At 41.5% G+C, this 18,729-nt stretch overlaps 2 protein-coding genes across 4 annotated transcripts in view; one reads left to right on the forward strand and one right to left on the reverse strand.

The window, feature by feature from the left end:
- Positions 1 to 18,502, reverse strand: part of tacc1 (transforming, acidic coiled-coil containing protein 1) — a 35,769-nt gene extending 17,267 nt beyond the window's left edge. Inside the window, exons 1-2 of one of the 2 annotated variants that reach the window (XM_061833180.1) lie at positions 18,342 to 18,502; positions 17,958 to 18,076 (exon numbers count right to left, since the gene is read on the reverse strand). In XM_061833180.1, coding sequence (XP_061689164.1) covers positions 17,958 to 18,076; positions 18,342 to 18,361 — 139 coding nt within the window. In that variant the 5' untranslated portion in view covers positions 18,362 to 18,502. The remainder of the gene's footprint in view (positions 1 to 17,957; positions 18,077 to 18,341) is intronic. The other variant, XM_061833181.1, reaches the window with a different exon arrangement.
- Positions 1,817 to 11,909, forward strand: aggf1 (angiogenic factor with G patch and FHA domains 1). 2 transcript variants are annotated; one of them, XM_061833404.1, is made up of 16 exons: positions 1,817 to 1,951; positions 2,036 to 2,100; positions 2,310 to 2,501; positions 3,744 to 3,843; positions 3,916 to 4,142; positions 4,276 to 4,404; positions 4,802 to 4,990; positions 5,156 to 5,225; positions 7,246 to 7,348; positions 7,454 to 7,505; positions 7,579 to 7,680; positions 8,209 to 8,374; positions 8,483 to 8,562; positions 8,624 to 8,751; positions 8,833 to 8,932; positions 10,516 to 11,909. In XM_061833404.1, exons 3-16 carry the CDS (start codon positions 2,316 to 2,318, stop codon positions 10,762 to 10,764), a joined length of 1,881 nt encoding a protein of 626 aa, XP_061689388.1. In that variant the 5' UTR covers positions 1,817 to 1,951; positions 2,036 to 2,100; positions 2,310 to 2,315; the 3' UTR covers positions 10,765 to 11,909. The 2 variants fall into 2 exon arrangements, with proteins under 2 accessions (XP_061689388.1, XP_061689387.1); XM_061833403.1 differs by lacking the exon at positions 5,156 to 5,225 and adding an exon at positions 6,098 to 6,515.
- Positions 18,503 to 18,729: the final 227 nt, after the last annotated feature.

The raw sequence follows: 18,729 nt of genomic DNA on the forward strand, positions 1-18,729 counted from the left end.
TTTGTGCCAAAATACTGCCTTGCTGTCGTGTGTGGCTATGGTGACAGTCGCTGACTCAGTCGCCGTCCTACTTTGAGCGGTAACAGAATGCATATTCACACAAGACCTGCTATTATCGGCTGCAACTCACACCCAAGAACTTCACAAACTCTCTGCTAATGTTCAAGTACCAGGCTTTTTCACCTCAAATGTTCCTGTATTCCTTTCTCCTTTCATTTTTTATGACTTTACAACCCGCCAATGACCTGGCCCTCCCGAACGGCCCACAGAGTTAACATTAACGCAATACAATGGAATATCATCACAGCACCTTTTACTATAACCCAAGGAAATAGTGTTTTAAAGCTTTGTCATGACAATAGAGGTATATCTTGTGATCATATAATACTTGTACTTCATCCAGTTTTAAACAGTCAGGAAAGATTTAGGCATATGCTGCAGCTGTCCACAAGTTTCCATCGCTGAGCCAAATCACACGTGGCTCATGTAGAGGTTCCACATTGGAGCACAAAGGGGGGAGTTTTTCTTTATTTGCTGTCTGAGTCTGCAGAGGTATGCAGATGGTTTTAGGCCAATCGTCTGGAGGTTGTAAATACTGTCTCGTAAAAAAGGAAAAAAAAAAAAAAAAAAAAAAAAAAACGAAAGTTGGGATCAATTTGTTGCTAAAAGATAGGGTCACTGGGTTATTTGTGTCTGGGACAGCCAGCCTTCCTAACCTGTCTTGTCTAAAAATGGCAACAATAAACAATAAGAGGTAGCAAACGGAAACTGTGTGGCTCCAGATAAAATACTTTCAAAGTGGTGTTACCACCGCTGTTGCAGCCATCAGAGATCTGTCAAGAAGTCTGGAGTCTGCACAAAGGTCTGTATACGACTCAAAACAGGCTCACATTTCCAATTTTGATACTGTGGAAAGTACCTGCAAAGATTTTTTTGAAAAGAACAGTCAGCAGCAAAAACAATCTGACCTTTTTTTTTTCCCCAATTTGAGATTTGCTTAGCCTTGCTATCCAGAAGCAATGTGTTGTAGTGATAACTTCCACACAAAATCCACATGAATTGTGCAAAAAATATCATTATATACGGTAGTTACATAGCATAGTGGAAGTAGGTAACTAGAATGCGTTTCCAACATTAAAATTGTTTCACTTTTTGAAGACAAAAATGGAGGCATGTCATTCTTTTCTGTGCTAATCAGTCATCCACTATTTCACTTGATATTAAAAAAGACCCCAAAAGATAATTCACTGAAAATATGAGATGTGTGTGGGTGAAATGGTGGGCGACTGTTTTGCATATCTGCCTCACAGTTCTGAGGACTGGTTCAAATTCACACTGCCCGTGTGGCCGTTTTCCCGTGCTTGCGTGGGTTTTCTCCCCTGTGTTTCCCGTCCACGGTCAGAAGGCCGGAGCAGGAAAGGTCAACAAAATAACATTAATCGCTACCCTAGTGAGGATAAGACAGATACAGAAAATAGATAGACTGATGATTTTTGCAAGCTCCATAGAGTATAGAAACTATTTTACCAGGGAATCAAAATACGAAATGTGTGCTACAGCGGCGTTTAGTGGCAAAAAGGTAACATTATAATTGAACGCCTCCCGCACATACATCATTACCCTTCAGTGTTTTACAGTGGTCTCTGCCTGAAAAGATGTGAAAAGTGTTTTAAATGAAAATCTTAGCCCCAGCACAATTTTTAGACTTACCAAACTTTAGATGTTATTTAGGATTTACGTAACAAAACCGTAGTTTGTCAAATTGAGAGTAATAACTTTGCTCGACAGGTGGCGATAAAGCTCTTTTGTACTGCATGGAAAATATGAAGGCGGACAGCGGAAGCCCGCCTACCCTAAAGAAGAATTATTTCCGGCGTGGGGTGATTTGTTTGACGTCAGTTAATGGCGGTCGCGTACAGCGTTGTCTGTCAACATCTTCACGGTCTTCATTGTAACTGTCTAATTGTAATCAAACATGTACTCGGGTGTGTTGGGAATGCGGGGTAGTTACACGATATTTATGTTCAACTTTCAGGTTGGGTCATGTGCCGTGGTGTTTGGAAATTCACGGTTTAAGGCGAGGCGAAAAGGACGTAAACGGTAAGACTGCAGTATTTGAAGAATACCCGCTTGTGGCACAAATCCCAAGGATTATGCTGTACTTAGCTACAGAACTGTATCACAATTACGTGGATTTTCCTATTTTGTATACTGTATTATGTGCACGATTCATTCATCTTCCGCGAGTTGTAGTTATTTGGTGTGTTTTCCCCACGTGTATGGTGCAAATATAATTGTTTCTGTTCCAGTTGAGAATGGATGACAGAGTCGGAGAGATAGGCAGCGGGTGTGAAGTAGCGGAGCTCCGTCTTCAGGTGGTGTCGTTGAAAGAAGAGCTCAAAGAGTGCAAAGTTGAGCTGGCCAAGTTGCAGAAGCAACTGAGCCATTCCGAAAGACTGCAGAGGAGCACAGAGAGCTACAACGAGGACTTGAGGAAGCAGGTCTGCACTTGCCAAATGCAATCTATTGATATTCAATTCAAAAAATGTCAAAAGCTTCTTTTCATTGACACTGTCAAAGACGGCGGTGTAAGATTTCAAGCTGTTCATTATTGTGGAAATAATAGCCCACTGCATTGCAGAGAGTTGTTGATAACAGAGTGTCCAGACAAATGCGTTGTGTTTCTACAGTGGCATCATAACTGAAATCTATACTGAAGTTGTACATTAATCAATCACAAACCCTGTCAATATGAAGTTATAATTACAGTAGGTAATTATTAGTAGTGTTTAAAAAAAAAAAAACTCATTTCAAACAGTGATTTCAAACCATTGACGACAAGCGCGCAACTGTAAAACATCCATCCATTTTCCGAGCCGCTTTTCAAGGGTCGTGGGAGTGCTGGAGCCTATCCCAGCCATCATCGTGCAGGAGGTAGGGTAAACCCTGAACTGTTTGCCTGCCAATCGCAGGGCACATGGAGACACAACAGTAAAACTCACAATCATACAATTTCACATAATTTCTCCGGATTCACATTTCTGAGGGCCCGGCTTCATGTCCGGACTCACCAGTATGCCGTTTGCATGTTCTCTTTGTGCCTGTGTGAGTTTTTGCCGCGTACTGTAGTTTCCTCCCACATTCCAAAAACAGGCATGGTAGGTTAATTGAAAACTTTAAATTGGCTGTCGATGTGAATGTGTGTGGAAATGGTTGTCTTTATGTGCCCAGTTGAGGGTTTACACTGCCTCTCGCCCAGAGTTAATGGGATAGGCTACAGCCCACATGGGACCCTAGTGAGGCAAAGTACGAAAAATGAATGGATAATCCATCTCTTTCCATCAATCAATGTCATATTGACGTATAGTGAAAATGAATAAATTAAATGCTCTTCTAGATAGCATAAAGTAAAATTCACTGGTGTATCCATATATTGCCATTCATGCAACAGAGTAATATCTTTGTGTTCAAAACAGGTGCACTAGGTAAGTAAAACCAACAAGATCGTTATTTCAGTACATATACTGTTTTATATTTTTGGTTGGTGGTATGTCAACATACAATTAAAAGCCGTATGTTAGCTCAAAGTTTGGAAAACTCTGATCAATACCATATATATAATAAAATATCAACAATTAAAATGAATAGTCATGTGAATGTCTGGACCACTGGAAATGAGGACCCACTGTTACGGTTTTGCTGCTTCAAACGTGCACTGTTTATTTATAACTACCAAATTACAGGTGAATCAGCTGAGCGCAGAGATTCATGAGTGGAAGAAAAAAACTAAAGAGAAAGTTCAGGCTGAAACTCAAACCGAAGAATATGTTTGGAGTGAAACAGGTATGTTTTTACATTGTAATAAACCAACTACCAGTGTTGATCAATGATCTCAAATGTTCTCCTTCCTTACAGATTATTACAACTACTACTATGGTGACTACTATCAGAACACCGAGGCTGTGGACTCCCATGAAAGTGTGGGGGCCACTCAAGCGATGGATGTGGCCAGTGGAGGTGACTCAGCAGAGGCTGCAAAAGAGGAGGAGGCAAACACAACAGCAGGCACAGTTGCAGATCTGTCTGCTCAACCTGCAGACGTGTCTGCTCAACCTGACAGCAGTGTGGTAGCCACAGCAGAGGTGTGTGTGTGTGTGTGTGTCCCTCAGACCTATCATTTAATTGACTGAGCAGCAGATTTTAAAGGCAGCAATCCCAGTCAAGTGACGTTTTATTTATTTTTTTGGTCTGATATGCATATCTTGTTTTTCTCAGGGTGATGCAGCGTCCATTGCTGACATGTTGAGAGCCACGGCTGAAGAGGCCATGACACAGACAAGCTTTGTCTTTGACGAGACAACTGGCATGTACTATGACCACACCACTGGTTTCTATTACGACTCGGTTTGTAACATTTTTCTTTCTGATTTTTTTCTTTCTTGATTTACAATGCGAGTGCGGCTTAAACGCTTAGATCCAATGTACCCTATGAATGCAATCCAAGCATAATGAAAAAAAAAAAAACACAGATTGGTGATGTAAATATTCACCCACATCTCCAGACAACAAAAATAAACAAAAGCACACTTGCTGTACATCTGAAGAACTGTGAACAAGACTTTAGAGGGTCAAAACATGTTACATGTGTTCTTTGAATGTGTTAAATTGAAATTTAAAAACATGATTCAAGGCTTCATCATAATAGGGCACTTGGACGTGCAGTAAAAATACAGTGTTTGTTTCTAACACATTACATACACCTTTATACGACTCATTTAATCCCTGATGCTTCTCATTTTAGGTCAGCCAGCTGTACTATGATGGCAACACAGGCATTTACTACTACTATGACGCAGAAAGTGGACGCTATCAGTTTCATTCCAAAATTGAGGTTTCTGCTATGCAGACCGGAGACCAAGATGATTGTACAACTCAAAAGAAAGGCAGATGGTACAGGAGAGGTGTGAAGAAATCTTCACACTTTGATAAGGTAAGAAACATATAGCTCTATCGTTTGGACACATTAAATACTGGTTGACTGCTTTTTAGCGATCAGAGCAAATTGTTACTGTTCTCAGTCTTTAAATGCATGCTATCCCCCCCAATCTGTCAAACTGTGAGGCTGGGTGACTAAAAGACTATTCCTTTGACACAGGTGCAGGAGTTGACTAACTCCTTTGCTAACATGAAGATTTTCTCAAGGTGGAACACTGCTTGTAACAGAGGTGCACATATATTTAATAGTAACACTAGCATTCAAAATTATGTTTTCACCATCACCTTTAAAATCAAACAGGGTGTTTAAGTCTTTCAGCTCATCACCCCTAGCACCTAATATTTCAAAATAAGTGATTGATTGCCTCAACACAATCTGCCCAAAATTATTCATACCCCGGCTACGCTTCTTCTTGCTCTATGGCTCCTCATAAAATTGAGAATTATAAATGACTTGCTCTTACAAGGACAGTGGTAAAATATCCTGTCAGTGAGCCAAAACTTGGAACAACACAAGTATTGTCAAGACATTTTTTTATTCGAACAAGGCAGTCTACCATCAACGTGATTTATAAGTTGCTATTGTAAAGGTAAACCAAGTCCATAATCACTGATTTAATTCCCAAGAACTCTTTTTGAAAGTTTTTATATTCCTATTGTCCTAATCTCTGCATGTGTAAAAGGAGAATACACACCAGTCTATCCCAATCTTCTAATACCTGTAAATGCACGTAAAAAGCAGGATCTAGTGGCTTGTTGTTGACTCGTGAATTAATTTACAGTCTTCCTTATTTATTGGTCTCACAACATTTGAATGACCAAAAACACCGATTCATGACAACAATGCAGGAACATCAGCATAAGCCTTACATGCCTCAAGATTTGAGGATGATCCTCTTTTTAGTCTGATTGCAAAGGTGAGAATATCCCTTTTTACTATTTTACATACTGGGGCCTGTAGAGAACTGCCTTTGAAGACTGAGACTCTATATATAAAGTCTGTGTCCCAGTTTTGGGCCAAATCAATTGGGATCGCCAAAGCTAGCTGTCCTACCTTCATTCAACAGCAATAGACAATTAATCGCTAACCGTCCAATGACAGGAGTTCACATTTGATGAGGTCAAGTCAGAGGAAGACGAACACCAGTCAAAGCGCACGTCAGAATCCCGAAAAACAAGACGCCGATCGCGCAGCTCTGAGTCACGAGGAAAAGACTCCAAAAGGCGTGGGGAGAGGGACAAGTCTTCTTCCAAGAAAAAAAAGCATAAAAGTGGTTCAAGCCACGATGAGAAGAGACGGTCAAAGAAGAAAAAGAAGAGATCCAAGTCGGCATCGCGCAAGAAGCAGCGGAGCTCGCCTACTCGCAGCAATGACTTGGAGGGTAACAGTGAGGCTGAGGAGGGGGAGCTCACAGAGTCTGAAAAGGAGCAGTGGGAGTCTCCCCCCTCTGTGTCACATTCGCCAAGTTCGCCGTGCAACCACACCCCAGAGTCTGAGATGGAGACTCAGTGTCGGGCAGGTGAGCTGGCAACAGTCTGCAATATGCTTCTAGGACCAATTTTAGAAAGCAGTTAGACCTGGAAGTAATGTCACCAGTCAGTTAGACTCACCCTGGCCATATGCATTTAGTAATATCTAAAAAGATTAAGATGGGACTATGTCTGAGTGTTAGAGAGTATTTTCTAGCAACATGTTTTGCCCCTATGCATATACCATAACTAATAAAGAAAATTACACTTAAAAATACTGACATGCAAAAAAACCCGACACAAAAATTCACTGAAAATTCTGTCCCACCCACCCCTCAAAAATGTTGCCATTATTACTTTATAAATTATTAGTTGAATCAGTGTTGTGCCATATTTTGGTCTTCTTGAAAGGAAAATCGGTTATTATCGTCACCAATTCTTCCACATTTTTTCACTATTATTTTTCACCAAAATTTGTTGTCCAATTCAAACTGCTGCATGCAGGAACTTGTATTTCTGCTCTTTGAGGTCTGACACAACTCCATGGTGGAAAAGTCAGACTTATCAGTGCCAGCCACCTTGTTAGACATCGGACACACATGCATGAGCTACATTTACTGCAAGCTGTAGGTCACGAAGAATCGTGCAGAGGTGGAGCAATATTTTGCTAAAATAGTAATGTGGGCCTGGTTTTACTACTTCAGCAGTTGATTTTTGTTTAATAGGCTTCTAAAATTGACAACTTGTTGGTATAGCACTTGAATTTTGTCTTTATCACAGAGCTATGGCCACCCTGTGTGAGAGTCACCGTAGTCCGCTCTCCAGTGCTGCAGGTTGGCACGTTGTTTATCATCACAGCTGATTCTGCGGCCACCATTGGAAGGTCTGTTCTGTCTTATTAACAAGAGTGAAATCTCATCCCTCTGACTTGAAGCAAATCCCAAGGAGGCGCACACCTTTTTAAACATAAATAAAAATTGTGTTGCAGAGAGAAAGACATGGACCATGCAATTCGCATACCAGAAATGGGAGTTAGCAAGGTATGGTTTGGGCGCTTGAATGACTAATATACATGATGAAAGTGATGTCTGACATGGCTTTCGTTGGTTCCAGTTCCATGCCGAGGTGTACTTTGACCAGCAGCAGCAGAGTTACATGCTTGTGGATCAGGGGAGTCAGAACGGAACGGTTATCAACGGCAATAGAATCTTGCAGGTAGTGTTCCCCTGCTGGATCGCAGTCCACCTAGCACGGCCCTACCTGTCACAGAAATCTCTGCTTCGCAAATCTAGGGGTTACGGGGTTTTGCAGTATATAATGCACGATGGGGACTTAGCCTTGCTGTAAGTAGCCAAAATCTGCAAGCAGCTGACACAGAAAAATGTGTAACTTCCTATAGATGCCACAAGATGTTGGGAAAGCTCTTGTTTATCCTTGTCAGCAAGGCTATCTGACATGACTTAATGAGGCTTCTCCCCTTAGTCTAATATAGTTCCTTTGCACAAAGATGCCACAGGATTTTTTTTTTAATTAAACTTGACTCGAGTGTAAATACAGCGAATAGCTGAGTTTTTAAGTGATTAGAAAGTATTTCACCCAAACAAACATCTGCTAACAGAAGAATTTGGAAATGAACTGTGGATATACCGTACATTGTTTTTACTGTAATGCTATTGTGTTGCGGGAAACAACACAGATGGACTTTTCATCCATTTATTTTAAAAACTTCTTTGTTGTCCACAGCCCAAAACCAAGTGTGAGCCCCACCCACTAACGCATGGCGACGAGGTAAAGATGGGGGACACGGTGCTGTCTTTCCATATCCATGCAGGGACCGACACGTGTGATGGCTGTGAGCCCGGCCAGGTGATGGCTCACCTCAGCAAGCACAAGAGAGAGGATACGCCAGGTGAGCGTATCTTTTTTTGAGGAGGGCTTTCCTTTTTGCTTCAAAGTCAACAGCATTGTCATCCACTGTGACACGTTGATTTACTTCTAATCGCAAAACATCGCACAGGGCCAACTGCAACCAAAGAGGATAAAGAAGCGCAAAGACAGAAGGAGCTCAAGTCAATGAAAGCCAAATATGGCCTCCAGGTAAATGATGTATGACTTTTCTCGCTTAGTGCTCCGTTTGAGCTTCTTTTCCTATCAACAGAGTAATGAGTTTGAAGAAGGCAAAGCCCTGAGAAACCCTAAGTACAAGGACCGAGCTGAATCTCGACGGCAGACTGTGGGCAGTGAGGGTCTTTTCCAGCAAGATGATGCCCCTGCTTCTGTTCATGTGTAAGTCCACAAAGGCCAGCTGTAATATGTGAGAAAGCCAAATAAGGCTTCACAACTAATTTTGTATTTGTGCTGTCAAAGGGAGATCAGCGAAGTCAATAAAGGAAGGAAGATGCTGGAAAAGATGGGCTGGAAGAAAGGAGAAGGATTGGGTAAAGAGGGAACTGGGATGAAGGATCCGGTAAGATGTTTTCTAAGATATCGAGGTACTATTTAACTTGAGTTTCCATCAAACTACCATATTCAGTTGTGATTGATAGAATACTTAAGACGATCCAAAGTTTAACATAATCCATTCTGAGGCAGGCTCAGGCTTGTGAGTTGTAACCAATTCTTGTTGCATGAACAAAATTTTTCCATTTGTATTTATACATACATACATAAATACAGGCAGGTGAAATGTCTTCTTAGCCAACCCGAACATCCAGTGGCGATCGATTTAATGCCCCGAGAATAAAATGATAAAATAAAATTTCAAATCCGAGACATTAGCCTGGATTTGAAAAAATAAATTAAAAAATTTGTTGCAGGTTTAAACTGTTGCCATTTTTTTATTATGCTTGAAGATAATGTTGTGAAAAAAATAAGTACTTATTACAAAAAATGTGAACCAATGCTTGCTAAATTGAGGTCTCATGTGGTGTATGAATGGTCTATTTACTGCTAATGTACCTCATGTACTTGGTTTTTGCTGTAATTTAGGGCTGGTGTTTATTTTTTGTGCTTGAGCAACCACCAATAAGCATGCCATCGGTTTTTATATTTTGATGAGGCTCACGTATGATCAATTGGAGCAGTCCATTTACAATGTACTTGTACTCATATTGGATTTTATTTCATCCACATTTGGAACAGGCTTCTTCTTCTTTAGACTGCCATGAGTGGAAAAACCCATAACTGTCACTTAAAATTGCACTGTAAATTAGACTTTATAACAATCTGCCTTGACTTGATCGGTATAGGCCGATAATTAGCATTTTATGATGATCTGCTGATTGGCTTTGTTATAATTCGGCGATCAGTAATGTCATTCATGGCTTTTACCACGGCTAGGACAACAATGAATTGCGCGTGTATTGTAAAATATTTGGCGGTGGTGCTCACCAATGAGAGATGTTCGTTCAAGGATCGCTTGAGGTATCTCACGTACTTGTAATACGATACAGCTCACAAGCAGCCAATAAAACGTGTAGCCTTGTAAGCTAGCGCTTGCATTAACGGTTGTGTGTAAACATGCTGGCGGTATGTTGACCTGTTTTAAAGTAATTCACCCATTATTTCCGTCAAGTTGTAAAGTTGGTTTGACCTGACTAATGAATATTTTTGAAGATAATATACAGAACACAAGTATACCTTACATCCCTGCAAATAATAAAAATCCGCGAACAATTGATGGAGTAGTAATACACACTGGTTATATGCTACTGGATGCTGTATTAATACACACTGGTTACACTGTCAGCATGCATACCAGCATGTGTTTTAGCACGTATGTAAGCTACCATATGGTGGTGCTAATGAGGCAATGAGGAACAATGGCATTTCGTGTGTAAGCAGAAGCTTACATTTCAGACAATACTAGATTGCGCAGTTCCCAGCTCCACCATAGTTTTGTACAACTGTGGTTAGTACCCAAAAAGGTACTCATCTGTCGACAATGGATACCAAAAGAATTGTTTCTCATAAAAAAAAAGTCATCTAATGCCCTGAAACAAGACTGGGGTTTTTCGTTTGCATTAAATTATTTTATTCTTCTCCCTTCAGATTCAACTTAAAATCCGGAAGGCCCAGTCAGGTCTGGGAGCGTCTGGCACCATGTCTCTAGACGACGCCTCGCTGACCAGGTCAAAATCCCAAAAGAACTGGGAGAAAGCTCGTGAGAGATTTGCCGACTCGTGCCAAGGGGACACGCCATCGTCCAAAACGCAGTGTGCGTCCCCCAAAGCCTGGATCAAAGCGGAGCCCGAGGCAGCGGACCCTCATCCTGGGGTTGATCCAGAGACCCAAAGTTAACCAGAGGGGCCAGATTCAGAATACATGAATTCTTGCTCAAACTGAATCTGACCTCAGCGATCCTACATTATCTTGCTGAAAAATCGCTCAGTGAAAAGAAGAACCCTCAGTCTGTGGGTCCGACCAGTACAGTGCTATATTGCCACTGTGGTGGTCATGGATTGCCTTAAGCAAATATTGACACACTGAGACTATATTTCTTGCAGTGAGGTCACACCGCGAGGAGATAACTAAACTAACTAAAGACTTGCTCAGATGTGCAGCCAGCGCAACACTCATGAGCCAACTGTAACACAATTCCAACACATGACCCTAACATCTCCGTGACGGTGTATATTAATAGCATGACTGAAATATTTGCTTTTATTTTTATGTTGCGCATAAAATGTCCGAGAGAAAACGTTTGAGTTTGTGATTTTTTTCTCCTTCTGCTTTTGACTTTGTTGCTACTGGTGCTCAGACTCATTCAGACATAACACCTTCACACGCACATACTTCTTAACAGTCAGCAAGGGTGTTTGCAGTCCTATCTTTGCGCTGATGTTGATAGTGTGTGAACAGTTGCACGTGTACACTCTGACAGTTCAGTCTCTCACACTAGAATAATTTCATCAATGTCAGAGGCAGCCGCTAGTTTACAAGTGTGATGTAAGTCTACGAAGAACAATGATTGGTTTCTCATTAAAATAAATGATTAAAGCTAAGCAAGAGGGACAGAGAAGAGACAGCGTCTGTGGTTCAACATATCACTGACGAAACACACTCACGTGACACTATCTGTCTGACTCGTGCCGCTGGCTCCCCGGATGCTCTTTTGACTTATTGTGCCTCCCATTTTGATCTCAGTGTCCAACCAACATGGACGCAGCCTCCCGTTTTCCTGACTTGAGATATATGCTCTTCTGTGCTTCTCAACACCTCACAATGCTGCTCTCAAACCTCTCCGACACTTGACAGGTGACTCCCTTCCGTCTTTGCTTTCTCCCTCACACTGTTGCCTTCCCACGTCTCCTCCCTCATTTCAGCTGTATAATCTGCAAGTCAACAATAAGCTTGTCATATTGGTTTTGAACATGGGCGGAGTGTCGTGACAATCTTGATGTGACTCATAAGATTAAAAGAGAAAACGATTTCTTGTTTGATGATGTGGCCTGTGGTTTTGTTGGATCTTGATTGACCAGTTTCAGACACTTCTCGAGTTTTCTGGGGCAGTTGGCCTTAGATTTCTCAAATGCAGCCTCTTTTGAACGAATCATGTTAAAACACTTAAGGTGATTTCTTCAGGGCACATTCCCTTGATAAAATGTGTTTGATAGTCCTCTTGTTTTTATTTTGACTCCAGAAACTCTTGTGAAATCTGTGCCATATGACTGAAAATGTACTTGTTGAGCTTGTAAAGAGGATTCACTTGTCATCTCTCAAAGTAAGAATGTCTAACATCCCGAGGCAATTTCTCATCTGCTGTTGCACAAAGATACAATTTTTTTTTCATTTTCTCTCAAGAGAAAAGAAGCTACACAAATCAGTACGCCTCAGTTATGTTGCAGGGATTTACAAAATACTGTTGAAACCAATCTGTGAAGTCTTAAAAAAATGAGGCTTTAGGATGACAGTTCTTAGATCATCTAGCAACATTGCTTCTCATACCCATGCATAGTCACATACAAACCATGCAGACAATAGACAGTGTTGTTTTGTGGGACAATGTAGACAAGTGTCTCTAGATAGCAGAGATACTCTACATCACAAAGTTCCGCTGCACTGATTAGTCTGGTGTCACTGCTGACCGATTTTTTTTTAACCCCCATCAATAAACTGAATGCTAAAAACCTGACACAGAAAATATGTTTTAACTTTTTAAACACTAAGTCGTATTAATAATACACTGTACAAGAAGACATCTATTTTCTATACCTCTAGTTCTTATTCATGAGTGAGCTGGAGTTTATCCTTGCTGAGTTTGGGTGAGGTGAATCCATGAAAAAAGTGATGTCTAAAAAAAAAAATCCAGATATGCTATTTGGTAACAGTCTTATGACAAATTCCAGCAGATAATGAATAAAGCCATGGTTAAACTTGACAAATATTTAACTGACTGCGTCATTTTGGAAATGTCAGTGTTTCCTGCCTAATGAGAACAATTTGGGGAAATGATCTTGCTTGCACCCCAGAGCACAATTCGTTTGCTTGACTTTACTGTGGAACAACTTGACAACCTGAACCTCACTGCCATCAAATACCTTTTGGATGAACTACAATATTGATTGTGAGACAATATCAGTGACTCCACAAATGTTCTGTTTCTGGATCAATGGACGATAATCCCACAGACACCCAAAAGACAGAAGAGTGGAACCTGTCATAACTGCACAAGGTAATGACTGACCTTGTATTTTCTGTCTGGAATGGCCAGGTTTCCTCATACTTTTTTCCAAATAATATACAGAGAAGAAAATAAGTATTTGAACACACTGCTACAGTATATTGTAAATTCTCCCACTTAGAAATCATGCAGGGGTCTGAAATTTTCATCGTAGGTGCGTGCCCACTGTGAGAGAGAATCTAAAAAGAAAAATCCAGAAATCACAATGTATGATTTTTAACAATTTAGTTGTGTGATATAGCTGCAAATAAGTATTTGAAAACCTGTCTATCATCTGGAATTCTGACCCTCAAAGACCTGTTAGTTTGCCTTTAAAAGTCCACCTCCACTCCATGTATTAACCTGAATCAGATGCACCTGTGTGAGGTTGTTAGCTGCATAAAGACACCTGCCCAGGACAGTATGAGTTCTCCCACTTAGAAATCATGGAGGGGTCTGAAATTTTCATCGGAGGTGCATGTCCGCTGTGAAAGAGATAATCTAAAAAGAAAAATCCAGAAATCACAATGTATGATTTTTTCACAATTTGTGTGATACAGCTGCAAATAAGTATTTGAACACCTGTCTATCAGCTAGAATTCTGACCCTCGAAGACCTGTTAGTCCGCCTTTAAAAGTCCACCTCAACTCCATGTTATGATCGTGAATAAGATGGACCTGTGTGAGGTCGTTAGCTGCATAAACACACCTGTCCACCCCATATAATCAGTAAGACTCAAACTTTTAACATGGCCAGCCAAGACCAAATAGCTCTCCAAAGACACCAAAGACAAAATTGTACAACTCCACACGGCTGGAAAGGGCTACGGAGAAATTGCCAACCAGTTTGGTGAAAAAAAGTCCACTGTTGGAGCTAACATTAGAAAATGGGAGAAGCTAAACATGACGGTCAATCTCAATCGGAGTGGAGCCCCATGCAAGATATCACCTCGTGGGGTCTCACTGATCCTTAGAAAGGTGAGGAATCAGCCCAGGACTAGACGACAGGACTTGGTCAATGACCTGAAAAGAGCTGGGACCACCATTTCCAAGGTGACTGTTGGTAATACACTAAGATGTCATGGTTTGAAATCATGCATGGCATGGAAGGTTCCCCTGCTTAAACCAGCACATATCAAGGCCCGTCTTAAGTTTGGCAATGACCATTTGATGCTACAGAAGAGTCATGGGAGAAAGTTTTGTGGTCAGATGGGACCAAAATGGAACTTTTTGGTCATAATTCCACTAACCGTGTTTGGAGGAAGACGAATGATCAGTTCCATCCTAAGAACACCATCCCTACTGTGAAGCATGGGGGTGGTAGCATCATGCTTTGGAGGTGTTTTTCTGCACGTGGGACAGGACGACTGCACTGTATTAAGGAGCGGATGACCGCGGCCATGTATTGTGAGATTTTGGGGAACAACCTCTTTCCCTGAGTCAGAGCATTGAAGAGGGGTCGTGGCTGGGTCTTTCAACATGACAATGACCTGAAGCACACAGCCAGGAAAACCAAGGAGTGGCTCCGTAAGAAGCATATCACGGTTCTGGCATGGCCAAGCCAGTCTGCAGACCTAAACGCAATAGAAAATCTTTGGAGGTAGCTGAAACTCCGTGTTTCTCAGCGACAGCCCAGAAACCTGTTTGATCTAGAGAAGATCTGTGTGGAGGAGTGAGCCAAAATCCCTCCCTGCAGTGTGTGCAAACCTCGTGAACAACTACAGGAAAAGTTAGACTTCTGTAATTGCAAACAAAGGATACTGTACCAAATATTAACATTGGCTTTCTCAAGTGTTCAAATACCTTTTTGCAGCTGCATCACACAAATAAATCATTTAAAAAAAAAATCATACATTGTGATTTTACTTTCTACATTATCTCTCTCACAGTGAACATGCACCTACGATGAAAATTTCAGACCCCTCCATGATTTCTAAGTGGGAGAACTTGCAATTTAGCAGGGTGTTCAAATACTTATTTTCTTCACTGTAGATTTAGAAGCAAATCGTCCATTAGAAAAAAAAAATGAAATTCTGAATACTGTAATTGTCCTAACACTTTGTTCCCCGATGAATGTAAAACGCCAGGGACGGTCAGTAAGCCCTTAACGATGGGCTTGTTGTCCCCCCACACACGCCAAATATTTCAAAACTGAAAAAATTGTAAACTTTAGAAAAATCATGGCTCCCAAAAAAAGATGTCAAGCCATCTTGCTGTTTTCAGCATAATCGACAATGATGTACCTATGATTAAGCCATCCATCCATCATCTACCACTTTTCCGGGTCAGGTCGCGGGGGAAGTAGCTTCAGCAGGGATACCCAGACTTCCCTTTCCCCAGCCACTTCTTCCAGCTCTTCCGGAGGGATCCCGAGGCGTTCCCAAGCCAGCCGAGAGACATGGTCTCTCCAGCGTGTCTTGGGTTGTCCTCGGGTTCTCTTTCCGGTGGAACATGGCCGGAACACCTCACCAGGGAGGCGTCCAGGAGGCATCCGAATCAGATGCCCCAGCCACCTCATCTGGCTCCTCTCAATGCGTAGGAGCAGCGGCTCGACACTGAGTCCCTCCTGGATGACCGAGCTATGTTTACTTTGAGCTTAAAACTCACAAGCTATTTTCTCTTCCTGTCTGGAATGCAGCACAAGTAAGAAAGTACAGTAGGTGTGTTCATAGCAGAAGTCAACATCTTTCCCGGAGTGACATCAAGCGTTGTGATTTCACTTTCTGTATTTTGATCCAAATGAACTCATCATAGAACACAGTACCAGTACTTCCAATTTCTGAAGATGGTCATGAAAATAAATCAAAAGTGAGAACAATGTAATTTTACTTAAAAAAAAAAAAAAAAAATGTAATCGCTTGCTCCTTCAACAATTACGCACATTTGACACAGTCGCGTTCAATGACAAATATGTAGAGCCTACCTAAACTGCTGCTGCATGGCAGTTTGAAGCGAACAAAAGTCTACTGTTTATAATAAAGCCTGTTGCTCCTGGCAACCACAGCAATCATATGAGCAGATTCTGGAACGAGAGGGACTGCAACAGTCATCATCGTCACGTTTTCCCTGCACACGGTTAATCCCCATTTCCACATCAGACCAAATAGTCTGCATTGCAGGACCCGCAGCAACACACTCAGAATAACAAAACACTGGACAAAATGTAACTGTAAAAGTATTTGTTAGCCTTCATATGTTTGGGACCGCTTGGAATAATGAGCACAGTTAGTTTTGTGTTACAATGTGAGAGCTATCAAAAAAGACCGACAAGGCTCAATCAGCGGCGTGGACGCACTGTATCACAAAATGAGTCACGTGGGAACTCACAGCCATAAAAGCCTCAAAACCAAAGGAGCAGGCTGAGGTTTTTGCTGTCACAGCAAAACCAAATCCCAAAATACATTACTTACTGTGTTTTTTTTTCAAGTGCCCTCTGAGTGTCCTAAAAATTGTATTTCGATTATATTGCTTATTGATTATATATATTATCATGATTGGTGTCGTTGTTATTATTAAGAAGAAAAAAACCTCGATTGTTTGGTTCGACTTTTACGCAGCACCCTGAATGCAACACCTTCCCGTTAAAGTGCCTTTACAAATGTTTTATTCAGTAAAAGCATTTGCCTTTGTCACGTGACCCTTGGCTGTCATTTTGTACACTTTTCTACTATGAGTATTACTTCAATATCTGTGAATTGCATGTTACTACGACTTGAGTGGCATCCCATTTTTAATTTTTAATATGATACCCAACAGAACAACTTTGGATGAAAGAGAGCAGAGACCAAGAGCCAGGCCTTCTTGACGAACATCTGTTTGTAACCTCACATACTGTATTGTCAAACAATTCCATAAACACACTCCTAAACCTTGTGGAAAGCCTTTCCAGAAGGGATGAAACTATAATAGCAGCAAGTGGACCAAGGCCGTATTGAACATTATTCCAGCATTAACAACGCAATCGTATGCAAGTCAAGTAAAGTGAGTGGATACAGAAAATGTGAAAACATGTCAAAAGTACTGAATGTCTTTCCAGTCTATATCAACATGTACACAGAGAGTTTGGCACTTGAATGCACCAGTGCGAGTCAGCTGTTTATGTGCGCAGAGGAAGCGGAGGGGAAGGTTTAAAGCCTCTTAAATGGTCACATGTTCAACGACTTTTGTGTGTGAGGGGAAACGTTTCTCATTCCAGTGACAACTTTTCTTTCTTCTTAAGTTTTGTGAAACCTTTTTCTGCGATTCCTTTTTTTCTGGGGGAAATAAGTATGAAACAGTAAAGAGTGCCACATAACCAATACATTCGCAATAGACATTCTTGCTGCACAGTACATATGCAATGGCTGCTGCTCAAAACTTGGCCTTTGCTGCTGTGAGTAAAAGAGTGCCTTAGGGTGTGTCTCCTTGTGACCTCATCATCCCAGAAAAGCCTCCAGAAACCTCAGAGGCACACTCGCCCACATTTAGCCTGCTCATTCAACAAGAACATCTGTACGCGTGCGAGTGAGAAAACAGCATCCTGTTTACAGTGTGACTAAAGCTTCCACCAGCCATCACACAAACATTATTAAAGCTCCACTGCAAGTCTATTTAGTTACCTGTGAGCGTACAGTTTTACAGCCACACACACACCACAAGCCAGGTCAACTAGTCAGGGAAATGATAGCTTAATGAAAAGAAGCTTTGTGAACAAACAAGCACAACCTCTCCACAAAAGCATTCCTCACAGTACATTCCCTGATGTCCTGAAGTCACCACATCAGGACCACAAGACATCCCGTCTATTACTGTACCCGAGTCAAGTGCCAGTGACTACAGTAAGTAGGTCCTACCTTGGTTTGTCAGAGCACATCTGTTGTGGCAATGTCCAGTCGTGGAAGAACAAGTAGAAGTCAGTCCCCGGTGTGAGTTGTGCTGCGGCGGTCTGTGCGGCGCAGGCCGGTCCATGCGGCTGCAAAGGGAAACAGGAAATCAAGCTCCTAGGCAACAAGCCACGGCCACGGTGGATTTTTAAAGAAACAGTAGTCACACGACCGAGCCACCTACCAAAGCTCCAGTTATGTAAAAAAATAAACTCATTATGCTACACGCCACATGCTTAGGATGGCAGCTATATATTAAACTATTTTTGCATATGACGCTAAGATCATTTACTGTGTGTGTATCCATCAAAATCCAAAGAAGTTATCGGGCTTTTCTTTTTACTTTTTACTTACTTATATAGATAGACTGTCATCCTCAGAAACGCTAATTCGTATCCGTCAATACAACCTTGGTGTGAATCTTAACCAAATATAATTAGCTGAAGAGTTTGACAGTTTTCTAGTTTTGCTGAAACTACTACTGGACATGTTCTTCGTCGACAATGAGCAAAATTAAAGTTTGTCGGAAGACCCAGGCAGCTGTCGCCCTCTAGTGTTTGTTCATCAGAATACAGATGAGCAGTGGATCCTCAAACCAAGCAATCACGTCACTTCTGCTGAAAACAAGACAGTATATATTATTTAAGCCCCCCCCCCTCCCCCATAAAAAAGCCGAGATTCGTACCCCAAACATGAGAACTATGAGGCAGATGAGCTCACCACCATTCCACTGTGGTGATCA

Source organism: Syngnathoides biaculeatus, chromosome 10 (assembly GCF_019802595.1).
Source record: "Syngnathoides biaculeatus isolate LvHL_M chromosome 10, ASM1980259v1, whole genome shotgun sequence".
Classification (NCBI taxonomy): Eukaryota; Metazoa; Chordata; class Actinopteri; order Syngnathiformes; family Syngnathidae; genus Syngnathoides; species Syngnathoides biaculeatus.

Bases quoted from the DNA above. Each gene is read 5' to 3' on its own strand.
- aggf1 (XM_061833403.1), top strand. From the start codon at position 2,316: ATGGATGACAGAGTCGGAGAGATAGGCAGCGGGTGTGAAGTAGCGGAG. The intron at 3,844-3,915 runs GTATGTTTTTAC...CCTTCCTTACAG, and splicing joins ATATGTTTGGAGTGAAACAG to ATTATTACAACTACTACTAT. The intron at 8,752-8,832 runs GTAAGTCCACAA...GTGCTGTCAAAG, and splicing joins GCCCCTGCTTCTGTTCATGT to GGAGATCAGCGAAGTCAATA.